Source organism: Mus caroli, chromosome 6 (assembly GCF_900094665.2).
Source record: "Mus caroli chromosome 6, CAROLI_EIJ_v1.1, whole genome shotgun sequence".
NCBI classification, from domain to species: Eukaryota; Metazoa; Chordata; class Mammalia; order Rodentia; family Muridae; genus Mus; species Mus caroli.
This window is the reverse complement of record NC_034575.1, coordinates 12,928,758-12,941,737: the sequence shown is the minus strand read 5'-3', so window position 1 is coordinate 12,941,737 and position 12,980 is coordinate 12,928,758. Positions and strand designations below refer to the sequence as shown.

Below are 12,980 nucleotides of genomic sequence, written 5' to 3'. Positions count from 1 at the left end.
TTTTTTTTTTTTTTTTTTTTTTTAAGGAACCCACCTCACTTTTCTCTTAATGAACAGTGAACCGGTGTCTGGAAAGCTTTAAAATCTTCAGCAGTGAGCACATAGCTACATAGCTACTGGAGTAAAGAGCAGACTTTGCTGATGCTCCTGAGGCAACAGGCATCTGCTGCTGATGCTGCAGGATGCTTGGAGTTCTAGGATGGGGTCCTAGTGTCCTGGGACTCCATGTTCTCTGGGCCTGGTGGGGAGTTGGTTTTCCTAAGTATTGTTTGAGCATGTTTTATGGGAACAACTCATTCCCATACTATGTAACTGCAGAAATGGAAGGGGTTTATCCAAAAATAATCTGGGAGATTGGTCGTAACTGTTTTCAATGATGCCATCTCCAGTCCTCACTACCCACGCACCCCCCCCCCCCCAAAAAAAAAACCAACCCAAAACCAAACAAACAAAAACTCTGGCTCTTTGAGAAACAAACAAGAAAAGAGTATATGTTTAATTAACAAAAATAATCAGTGATGATTCTAACGAATGTAGTTAGTTCCTTTGCCTTGGCTTATCCTGGAGGAGTGCCCACTTCCAGCCATATGCTCACAATACAGGGAAGGCAAACAGTGGGGCCCGACTGACGAAGCATTCTAGTCATTCGAAAGGATTAATGCTGCCTTGTAAAAGTGCACTAGTTAAGTCTGTCTTTGTTTCTGGCATTTGTTTTTGAGAACAAATATGTAATGCCCAGGGAGGAAGTCTCAGAGAAACTCCCTGTAGAAATCAATGGACCTTTCTCCCAGCAGCATCTAACTTAGGTTGTTCTTAATAGCTTCCTGTTTCCACAATGTATGGCTGGCTGGCACGTATGTCTATACAGACTGAGTAGGCAAACTGAGAACGTTGTTTTGTACGTGTTGGGGCCTGCCTTGGTGTTCTCTCCTGCTTACTCCACCCGTCATATCCAGCAGGAGCAGCCACACCCCAGGTGCTCTCAGCAGCCTGAGTGATCCCTGCTCTTTAAACAGTCTTCAGTCGACGCCTTTGCTTCTGCTTCCTCTCACTGATATGCCCCAGGAGTTTGTGCTCACCTCTGGTCTCTGCAACTTAGTGCCCTCCACCTCCCTGGGAACGTGTACGTCTTGGAGTTTATTTCGGTTTGTACATGCATTTTTCTCCTTTCCTTCCAACCTGCCAGGATCTAAAGTCAGGTCTGACAATGATATGCCTGCTACTCCCAACGTAGAAGACTGAATCAAAAATCGCTGTGTGCTCAGTATGAGGCTGCCATCATGTATTTCAGCTGTTTCACAACACTAGTGTTTGCCTGGAGGGTGACCTGCCACAGAGGGGTATGGGATAACAGTGCTTAGGAGCCTATTCTTTTGAATTCCACTGTTTGTGTTCTAAATCCGACAGCCTACTTTCTATTTGTGCAGCTCTGAGCAACCTGTGGTTCCTTTCTCCAAAACCGAGTGTGATGGCGGTAGCAACAACAGTTTGCATCTCACAGGACCACTGGAGGAGGAAATGACATGAGCATCATTGAGCCGAGCTGTAGGAAAGGCTGGAGGGAGCCTCCCATTACCCCACTCCCCCCTACCCTACTAGGGTGCTTGTAACCAGCACTAGGGTGCTCTGTGGCCACAAGGCCCCTTTATGGATCACTGACACCTTTAAGACACAAACATGGTGGCTGAGTGAAGACAGCCCTGCTGAACCGGACGCTGGTTTTCCACGTGGCTCTGGATACCGCGAACTGCTGCTGATACCAGGCACCTTCACCTCCATGACTGCTCTTGGTGGGAATCCTTTCTGTGCAAACATGTACTTAACGTTGGAGACTGCCAAGCCCTCTCTGCTTTGTGTCTGATTGTTGCCTGCCCTTTAGTTATACAATCTTCTTCAGAATCATCGAGGTGTATATTCCTGCCCTACAGCCTTGCAGATGGGTCCTGTGACTCAGCTACTCGGGGAACGCCTGAGTCTGGCTGGGTAGTCATACATGGCAGCACTTTTAAGTAGAAGTCAATGTGGGGAAAGCTGGGGCTGGGGTGTATGCAGCCTAGCCTAGCACAGAGCACGTGACCAGCCAGAGGACATTTAAGATTTTTGTTTGCTTGCTTTCAGTCACGTTGTTTTCCACTATTTGTTCTCAGTGTCTTTCATGATTCACTGTAAATGGGAAAATGTATTTGTGTTTGATATCTGCACCCTATATAACCCAATATAATATCTAAATGCAAATATCTAGGGGTGAATCTGTCATCATCTAGCTATATTATAATGCTGCTCTTGTGCTTGGAAAAGGTTTGTACACTTAATGCAGCTTTAAACTTTTAACTTTGACATTACTGTGAGATACACTGCACTGGAACCTGGTTAAGTCTCCTCAAAGTTCAAAAATGCCTAGTTTTGAATTACCGGAGCAGGCAACAATGATGAAGGGGAAAACCTGCTTGTATCTTTAAGAACACGCACTTCCCTTTCCACGAAGTAATGGCCAACGAGAGACATCTTTGTGAGGCTCAATTAAAGAAAGCAAGATGTACTTTATATCTGAACCATCAACACAATTTCCCTGAGAGGCAGGAAATATGTATTCTCTGCAGGTGTAATTCTATTCTACTGGCTAAATCCCTTGGTACTCACCCAGTACATGGATCATGCAGATTTCCTTTAAGACAGAATTCAAAAACATTTCCCCCTCCCTAAACAATGGTTCATGTGAAAGTATGCTGTTTTATGTTTCCTGGACTAACTGAAAAATAGTTAAGTGATTTTAAACATTTTAATCTTTTGATTGAGTCACTGACAAAATATGTGATGGAGGAATGTCAGTTCATTTAACCCTGTGATTTGTGGAAAGAATCTAGTGGGTTAGCACAGGGTAGATTGAGTTTAGAAACTGCCCATCCAGATGATGAGGCAGCTTGTTGGATATGATAAAAGGCAGGAAAGGCCTGGCCCTAGAGAGTGGGGAGGAGGGAGACAGGGTACACCTGGGATGTGAAAATGTTGTATCATCTGTTAGGTAAGGGAGCAGAGAAGCAGGAACAGATGATTGTCAATGTGCTTTTATGCTTTGTCTTCCAAATGGAGGCACTTGCTCCCAATGGGGAGCACTATTAATAGTTGCTCAAGGTTAAAAAATAATCCTGATTGCTCAAAGCTGGGCAGAATTATCTGGGATAGGGCAACATGGAACTTATGGTTGCCCCACTCAGGTTACCCTGGGGCTTTGAGAGTCCAGTTGGCTCTAAACTGAAATGACCTCAAAAAGATGGAAAAGCATTGAGTAAGGGTGATTTGGGAGTACTCCACAGCATTTCAAAATTCTCTGACAAGCTTTAAGATGTCCAAACCCTCAACTAATGTGCTGTCAGGGAAAAGTGTCAAGAACAAAACAACACAAACAAACAATCAATACCACATGACTTGTCTGTTCTAAAGGAGTAGAACAAAGAGTATGTATCTTTACACCAACTTGGGCAGAATTATTTCTAAACCTGAAGTTCCAAATGGACAGATCTGGGGAAGCCCAAGCATCTAGATTTTTAAGAATTCCTCTAATGACTCTGATGCCTTAATTAAATCTGTGAAACCTCTTGGGTTTGGAAAGAAACCATCCATTTTTTAAAGACTTCAGGTTTCAAATATTCTATAGAAAAAATGGAAAGCTGATATGTGAAGAGAGGTGATTAAATATTAACTGCAATATTTTCTGCAATTCAATCACAATTTTTCAGAATTCAAAATGGACATTGTTTAAAAGTATTTTATTAGCATGGTAGTCTTTCCACTATGGCAGAACATCTCTAAATTCCTCTACATTAGGCCACTTTGTAAGAGAGCGGAGCTCTTTTACTACATTGTTTTCAAAGACATATATATCTTTCAAAACACTATATCCTTGTAAAGATATTTCATTAACATCATAAAAGCTTTATATATATATGCATATACATGCAATGCATCTCATATAACAAACATTCCAGAGAATGCATATGCATACATATATGCATCTTCATACAAGTTCTCCAGAGCAGAAGAAAGGGTGCATGCATCCTGGCATAAACTCTTCTGTAGGCATTCATTCTCCCTACTGCAAATATAGTGTGATAGAAGGATCCAGAGCCCCACAGGTCGGTGAACACCTCTCTTTAGCAATCAGATTTATCTGGGAATTCAGTCATAGAGAACTGCTGTTTCAGAGTAGGGTAAACTAGAAAGAGCTAGAAAGTACCTGCTATTGTATACACTTGAGTGGACAGGATGCATAAGCAGGTGGCTTTTGAAATTTCTGGACCTTTTGGATCCTGTTCCCTACTGCAGTTGTTCATAATTCAACCCCCTAGAAAATGTAGCCAGCACTGCTGCTAATGGGAAAATATCCCATATCATGGGCCCTTCATAATTCAAGGATATATAGTACACTTTGTCATAATAAGAAATATAGATTCCTATTCAGTTAAAGTCAGAGTTTAGACAAACAATTTCTCACTATATTTTTACCTTAGTATGGAGATGGATGTAAGAAAAAAAGCAATTTTTAAAGAAGCATTTAAAGAATAATATGTAAAATACATAATATATTATATATTATGCATTAATATTTAAGAATAAAATATTATACAATATTTATGTAATTGTTAGCTGAACATAAACTTATTCATATGCTTAGGAATAAATAATGTCTCTCATTTTAGTATCTTGCTTTGCTCAATAATATGTAAAAACTTGCAATCAAGGATGTAAGATTTATAACCTGGACATCCTGAATTCTAGGTATGATTTCAGTTGTTGCAGCATATTTATTACCATTTTAAGAAGCACCTTAAACAAAGAAGTCAAATGTCTATCAACTCCAACAGGAAAGGTTGCCACCATGGTATTGGAAGTGTGCTTTGATTATGTGTATACTAAAGTGGCTTAATTTTATAAATAATCCTTATCTGACATCAGTCACAACTTTTTCTAGACTTTTTCTCATAGAAAATGGTCACAGAGGCATGGAAAACCTCACTGATAATGTTCTGCTCACTACACACATGACTTTGCTCCATGATTAATGAAAACTGAGTTTGTCCATATCTAATTATGTTCACGTTTTAGGAGACAAAGTTGCAAACAGATATTTTTACTTTTGAGCAAAGACCTCTTCCCAGATGTTCTGATTTGTCTCAGTGCTAATCCCAAGATCACTAAACCCATTTCTTCTCCATGACAATAATCCATGACAAATTTTGTAATCTTATGTTTTCTTTTTTGGTGGTACATTTCAAAATATCTGTCTTGAGCACCTTTTTGAAACTATGGAGAACTTTTTAAAACTTCATTAACTCTAATTTTTTATTAATGTCCCAAAGGGGGAACTAGAAACTAGGCAACTAACCATTATGTTCCCATAAATTATGTTGTTTTGTGCTCTGATGGTTCTATCTGTAGTGTATGCACCATTCATTTCATATCACGTCTGCACCATGGAGTCATTAAGTCCATTATACGTTGAGAATACTTCAAGTCAAAGATGCATTTAACACACCAAACCTACTGAACACCATAGTTCAGCCACATGGTATACTGTAGTATTGGTGGTTGTTTCTTTTTGGGATTGTGTGGTTATCTGGGAGTTATGCTCACTCCCACCGCCCAGCATCACAAGAGACCATTGTGATACATATCACTGCTGGAGTGGGAAAAGGTCAAGATTCAAATTTTTGAAGCATAGTTCCTACTGAATTTGCTCTATTTTTGTAGCCTGGAAAACTGAATAATCAGGTTGCACCACGGTGAGTTGTGGACTACTTGCATTTCAGCCCTTTCCTGTTTTCCCAGCATGGCTACATCACAGCTGTGCTTTCAACCCTAGTCTTTTTCAAAACTTTAGCATCTCATATCAACGCCATCCTTCAGTTATGCCACAGCTTCCCACTGTGGACTTGGGAGCCTACAATCTTAAACTGAGTGTGATATTCAGGACTCTGCTGCTTGGTTTTAATCTCTCATTTCATTTTTATCGTGTTCTACTATGCCACATGAGCTCCTAGATTCCAATCAAAGTGAGATATTAAAATTTGCATGGAACAACTGCACCTAATACTAAGAGGTTGTGGTGGAAGAGGGGGAGGAAAGATGAGAAGAGTCAGAGGAACACATAGGTTGCTGTGACACTGTGTTTCCTAGAAACGTCAGAGCAGCAACACCCATGAAGCCACACCAACATGGCTGCCTAAACAAGACCTTAGCAAGGATGACATCGGTAGACATGCTAAGGGATAGAAATACTCACAAGGCCTCAACCCTAGACAAAAACTACAGGCAGCGAAGGAATGCTGAGAGTGAGGGAAACAGTCTTCCCCAGGTAGCAGCATACCAGTTAATCATCTAATACCAAATACCCCTGAGAACATACACAGACAACGCTATATAGACAGAGCAGGCTATATTTTTATGTTTAGAAATTTATATGCATATATATTTGAAGGAAAAGCAACCATGGATCTGAGAAAAAGTCAAGGGTTACACTGGGTGGGGCTGGAAGGAGGAAAGGGAAATGGGGAGGGGAACATAATTATAATCTCAAAAATTAAAAATTATAATCAAACTTTATTTAAAATAATAATATGGAAGTGTCTACAGGGACAAAGAAAGGGAGGGGTGAGAAGATGGAGGGTAAGAAGGTATGGAAGAGAATATTCTCAAAATACAATATATAACAGTCTGGTCTCCTTCCGTGCACCCTCCTGCCCTCCTAACCTTCTGCATCCAGACTGTGCTCTCCCACCCAGGTCAGATCCCATGCTCCTCTTGACCCCCTCCATTAAAGGATTTAAGGAATCTTTACCCACCTGCTGCTCTTCCTGCGACATCTTCCTGACAGTATCAGTGACAATCACTTTTAAGAACATTTTATTCTGCGATATGCGATACTGCTTACTTTGGCTTAGCATAGCATATATTTAGTCTATTTCTAAAATGACAATGCAGTTGACAGAGCAATGGAGCCTCATATTACTACATGCCAGGAGAGAGAGGGGGGAGGGAGAGAGGGAGGGAGAGGGAGGGAGGGAGAGAGAGAGAAGGGGGGGCGAAGGAGAGGGAGGGAGGGAGGGGGGAGAGGAGGGGGGGGGGGGGGGGGGGGGGGGGGGGGGGGGGGGGGGGGAGAGGGGGGGAGAGGAAGAGGGAGAGAGGGAGGGAGAGGGGGGAGAGGAAGAGGGAGAGAGGGAGTAAGAGGGAGGGAGGGAGGGAGGGGGGGAGAGAGAGGGAGGGANAGAGAGAGAGAGAGGGAAGGAGAGGGAGGGAAGGAGAGAGAGAGAGTGAGAGAGAGAGAGAGAACACAAAACCACCTGTGGGGGAGAGTAAATAAATTGTGCTAATAAAACAAATAATAGAGCTACATGTGTCTTGGTAGTCAAGGCAAAACTAAAGGATCCATTGTGGCTGTGTGTGTGTGTTCAAGATTAAGATTTTTAAAATATGTACATATCTTTCTTGTTTTATTAGCAGTAATAACAGTAATATTTTTATCTGCTGGACTTATTTTAAAAACTAAATCATAAAAATCCAGCCTAACACATCGCAACATCGTAATAAACTGAATAGCAATTAATAAGATCATATATTTTAATGCATTTTTTTAACTTTCACATTTTAATCATGGGTAATAAGCAAATGAATGAACATTATAAATGCCAGAGGAAGAATGGAGAGTCCAAGGGTAACTACCTGGGTAAAAGAAGCTTAAGAAAACATTCAAATCATAATATTTTGTATATATGTAGATACACCGTTATGTGGAGTGTCAAGCCTCTATATGAAAACAGTTATACTGGCAATCAATTCTATATTGAAATTGATACTCGTGTTGCCGGAGGGCTAGGTGATCATGCTCTGTGTTGATGAAGTGCAAGTGTAGAGCATGAAGCCTTTGGAGCCTTTCCATGCCTCCATACTTGATACATAGGGCTGAGATGATTTGGAATATGCTGTTCTTTATACCTTAAATCTGGGCCTCATTTCTTGTCTACATAGAAGGTTTGTTTAGTTGTGGTTTTCAACTGGATATGAAGGTATCGGTGAAGAACAGGGGACACTCTAGCAAGACACTGTCCAGCAGAGATTTCTATGATGGAAAATTTCTAGCTAGTTCTGTGGGGAAGGGGAGGAGTCTATGAGCAGGGGTAGCCTGGGTCTCTCTTTGCAAAACAAATGCTTTCAGAAGATAACCTCCTGGACAGGACATCTGCCTAAATCCTTCCAAATTCTTTTCTCAAGGTAAGCTTTTTCTTGTCTGTCCGTCTTTCTGGATTTGCTCCTCCTGTGAGCAAGCAGGCAGGTATTGCTCTAGCTCTTCTAATTTGAGGAGCTCCACACTCGCTCTTGACGTAGTATTTTGTAAACTGCTATTTCCTCCAAGCCTGTTATGCCTTTTTTCCATCTGTGTTGAAGTCTCTTTTCCCAGTGGGGCCTTCTCTCTCCACTTAGTCATGCTATGTGTGGGGACCCAAATCCACACTGCTGGCCTTTCTGACTCATCTCAGGAGGCTCTCTGGCTCTTGGGAATCCACATTGCAACAACAGGGAGGCTCCATAGAAGGGAGCCAATTTGTAATCATGAAATCTGCTTTTATAATTGGAGTCTCCCTCTTTGACCAATGCAGCACAAGAAGGGTGAAAAGAAAACTGCTCTTTCCCCTTTAAGGAAGTGTGGCTAATAAACGGATTTTTTTTTAGCAATTTTAACTTCCAATTTATGAGGTGCCTTCATTGCTGGTTTTAAATATTCCACAATGTGGCCAAAAGAAAATGGTCCAATTTTCCTTTTTCTCTACCAGCAAACCAAGAGAGTCAATTTTGACAGATACACTTTCCCTGTAGTTGTAGATTAAGCCATCTCTCTCTCTGAAATATATTATTCATAAAGGTGAAACTGTATTGGAGCTCCTCCCATCCATAGATAGAAGGCTGTGGGCAGAAACCACATCACCTCCTCAATGGTGAGTCAGGGGCTGGGCAGGACAGTGTCTTCCGCTAGAACCCCTGGAGCTAGGATTTTCCTTGGCCCTCCAGGCCACTCAAAGGAAACCCTCTGCCAAGGACAGCTCAAGTCCAGGATTTCTCAACCCACTCAGATTCAGACAAAAAAAAAATTCCTTGAGCCAGAATTGTTGAAAGGGTCAAAGTTGAATAACAAAATGATAATGAAAGTCAGACAGACCACTGTGTCAAGTCTATGCTGACCAACAACTCAGGAAAGTAAGGTATTTTAAATCTCAGTAAGGACATCTTGAAAATAGAACACCAATCTTGAGTTCTGTTAGCCCAGGGCAGGCTGACCTTGGCTGTCACCACACATGCACAAATTTAACTAGAGGGATCCAGAAGTCAAGAGGTGAAAATGATTTTCAATTTGGTAAATGGGCTTTCCCTTGCACGTGTGCCTTGTTTCTATAGTTAAAACACCACACACACACACTACATACAAAATATGTACACATATCTGTATATGTTATCGGTTTTAAGCATTTCCACTCATTTCATATTTTATGCTAATCATTTAGATTATTTAGCTGACAGAATCTGCTCATTCTGTATTCCGTTATTCACCAGTGGCACAAAGTCTCACACAATTATTTTACCGACATGGAAAAGACCTGTAACTGGACTTTTAACCTGCCAATGGACCATAATAATTCTCCCTTCTCAAGTAATGTGCATGTGTGTGGTAGGGCACTCGTGGCTGAGGTTCTATGGACCCCCCACATCAACTGGCTAAATTCCTGCTGAACTTGCCAGCAGGAAGAGGCAGGCAGATGCGACATTTCTGACACCAGACCCGCAGGGGCTCACACACGGCCAAGTTCAAAAAAGAGTGCCTGTCTGTCAAAGCTTGGGAGAGTACACTGTGGGACCCAGACAGTAACATGCTTACCTTGACCACGTCGTCGTTGAGATGCTTGGGGTCGCGGTTGACCAGGTCAATCTCCTTGGTGTGCGCGTCATACACTTGTTTCTCAGTCACCTCGTCTGCCATGGCCTTGTTGTTGGGCTTGTAGATGTTGCCCTGTTCCCGGATGGGAACAGTGTAGAGATGTCCCTGTGAGGGCAACCGGCCAAGCCAGGGGAGGGCGGCAACAGCGGTGGGAAGAAAAGTTCAGAAAGAAAAACAAGAGTCAAGAGTCAGCCTGGCTGTGCGGGGGGAGCCTGGCGCTCCAACTTTTGCTAGCTTCAACCTCGAAGGAAAGGCTTGCACACAGAAAACTCCAGCGCTGCAAGCTTTTTAAGAGGACGGAGCGGAGGACACCACACCCCTCGGTACCAGGCAGAGAGCGCCTGCCTCCCGCGCCCGCCGCCAGGGGTCAGGGCGAAGTCCCATGCGCCCTCCTGCTCCCCGCGGCTCTCGGCCCTGACTCCCCAGCCCAGGGGCTGGGGTTCCCGTTCCTCCTCCTCTGTATTCCTTCTCTCCGCCAGACCTACGTCCCCACAACCTCACCTGCTCCCTGGTCCCTCTCTTAACCGTTAACACTGTCCTAAGGTCCCTTTCAACATTATCAAGATCCCTCTGGACCAAACTGACAGACGTAAAGGCCCCATCTTCACTGTCCCTCCGTGCTTCTTCCTTGCACCTGCCGCAGCCCCTACCCTTTTTTAAAACCCGCCTTTACTCTCTGGTTTTCCTTAGGCCGTGGGGGTGAATAAGTGGCTCACAATCTAACATACTTCTTTAGGCTGAGGCATGTGCCAAGACCCGTCACCCCCACGCCCCAGAAGGACATGCCATCTGTAGGACTGCCTGAACCACCCTTACTTAGATCACTCTCAGGCTGTCTACTCCAACCTGAACGGTAGTCCTATTTGGGAACCGGGGTCTCCACGTTTAGTTCACCTGAGTACCAAGAAGTAGTTGACAATGGCGGTGGTACTTGTGAGGGAGGAAGGAGGCTTCCCCCACCTCCGACCCCCCCCCCCACCGCGCCCGGGCCTCTCAGGGGCAGAAAGAACTATTGAAGTTCTTGAGAACTTCGCTAAGTGCAATACACGCATGCCGCTGCCCAAGCCAGCCACTTTAGGCTCCTGGGGGGTTGGGGTGGGGGGACACTGTCCAAATGAATCTCCTTCCCCCGAACACACACACACACACACACACACACACACACACACACACACACACACACACACACATACACACTGAGCACCAGCCCTAAGCCTCCCAGTAGGTACGGGCTGGACCGCAGTGGGGTCTCGCGAACGTGTCATCTGGAAAACTTTTCTAAGTCTGGCAGACCGGCAGACCGGGTCTCCTTCTTTCCCCTTTTGGATCCATTGGTCTCCTCTCCAAAAGGAAGCCCTAAGACATTCCTAGCTTTTCACCTCCCCACCCAGCCCATTCCTCTGCGGTGCCAGCTCGAGTGCCGCGAAGGTGGAGAGCGGGCTGGGGCGAGGAAAGCAGTCCGAGCATTTGGAGTGGGAGATAGCAAAAGCAGGCACTTTGGAGCCGGCGCGCCCTCACCCAAGCCTACCTCGGAGTCTACGTATTTGCCCCCAGACATGCTGGCGCGTGGCTGGCTGCAGGCTCTGAGGAGGTTTCCCTGGGCTGTGATTTAAGAGAACTGAGGAAGGAAGATCTTGTATTGTATAGAGGGGGGAAAGGCGCTGGCGGGGGGCGGTGGCTGGGAGGGAGCCTCTTGGCTGTTCGCCAGGGGTTTGTTCTGCTCTCAGTTGGCTAGGACGTGCTCTGCGCCGGGTCTAGGCACATCCCCAAGGTTCTGGCAGCAGAGGGCGGGGAGCGCCCGCGGGGAGCTGAGAGCCTGTGAGAAAGCCTTCATCAGAGCTAGGCAGTTTGGGCAGATTTTTTTTAGACTCGAGGCAACGTTTTCCCAGCTATAAACCTACAGAGAGGCATCCAGGGGAGAGCGCGTGTTTTCCCAGTGCATCATCTCAGCAGGGGTGGAGGGAGCCCAAGAGTCTGCAGAGATGCCCAGTATGGGCATCCGGCTCTGCAGAAAGAATTCTGCCCTGTCCTAAGCTGCTTCCCCTCCCAATTCGCCCACGTCCCATTACCTCCTAGAACTGATCTGTCTCCTTGTTTCACAGAGAAAGATATAGAAGCGAGATGACTGGGAACCTGAGGGAACTTTTTTTGTTTGTTTTTAAATATAAACACAACGAAGCAATCTGTGTGGGCGCCTCTGCAATAAAGAAAATGAAATCCCTACCAGCAGGTTATACAGTAATCATAAGCACTTTGAGTATTTTCAACTGCAGAAAATTTTACTTAGAGGTTCAAGCTTGTTACTAGAGAGGTTTTTTTTTGTTTTTTTTTTTTTCTTGGCTCGAGATCGACGAGTTCGAACCCAGGGCTTTGGGTATTCTGTCTGGAGATTAAACACTCTACCACTGAATTACATCTGCCATAGAGGATCCAGGCGCAGGAATATGTACTTGACTGTGAGAGCATGCTTTTGTTTGTTTGTTTGTTTTATTTTTTGACAAAGTAGTTTTTCTTTTTAAGTTAACAACTAAAATATCAGTTTCAAAAGCTGGCCAGCCTCCTTTTGTTTTATTGTAAGGAAAAATAAGACAAACTATAGTTGCTTTTTACTAAAGGAAAGAGTAACTAATTAGAGACAGTAACTAAGCAGTTTACTCCCCACCACCTCAAGGATGAAAGGAAAGTTTTACCTAAGCATTCCTATGCAAACACTCCCAATGCACACCGGAAAGGACAGAGAGTACATTTTTAAAATTGTTTCCAAGAAGCAAGAACACGGGCTCATGAGAAGGATGAAGAGGAATCCTGGGGCCTGATAAAATAAAAAAACAGATAAAATGGAACCCTGAAAGAACTGATCATCTAGCTGGAAAGAAGACCTGAAAAGACCAGCAACCTGGGTCCCCGGCTGATAGGGAGGCAATCTATCCTTTGAATTAATTGTTAATTAATTATTTGATTAATTATAAATTTATAATATATTGTATTATAAATTATA

General features: G+C 43.8%; 1 protein-coding gene across 1 annotated transcript in view; it reads right to left on the bottom strand.

Moving 5' to 3' along the window:
- Cav1 (caveolin 1) overlaps positions 1-11,655 on the bottom strand; it is a 34,787-nt gene extending 23,132 nt beyond the window's left edge. Inside the window, exons 1-2 of the mRNA XM_021165377.1 lie at positions 11,511-11,655; positions 9,923-10,087 (exon numbers count right to left, since the gene is read on the bottom strand). Coding sequence (XP_021021036.1) covers positions 9,923-10,087; positions 11,511-11,540 — 195 coding nt within the window. The 5' untranslated portion in view covers positions 11,541-11,655. The remainder of the gene's footprint in view (positions 1-9,922; positions 10,088-11,510) is intronic.
- Between the last annotated feature and the right edge of the window lie 1,325 nt (positions 11,656-12,980).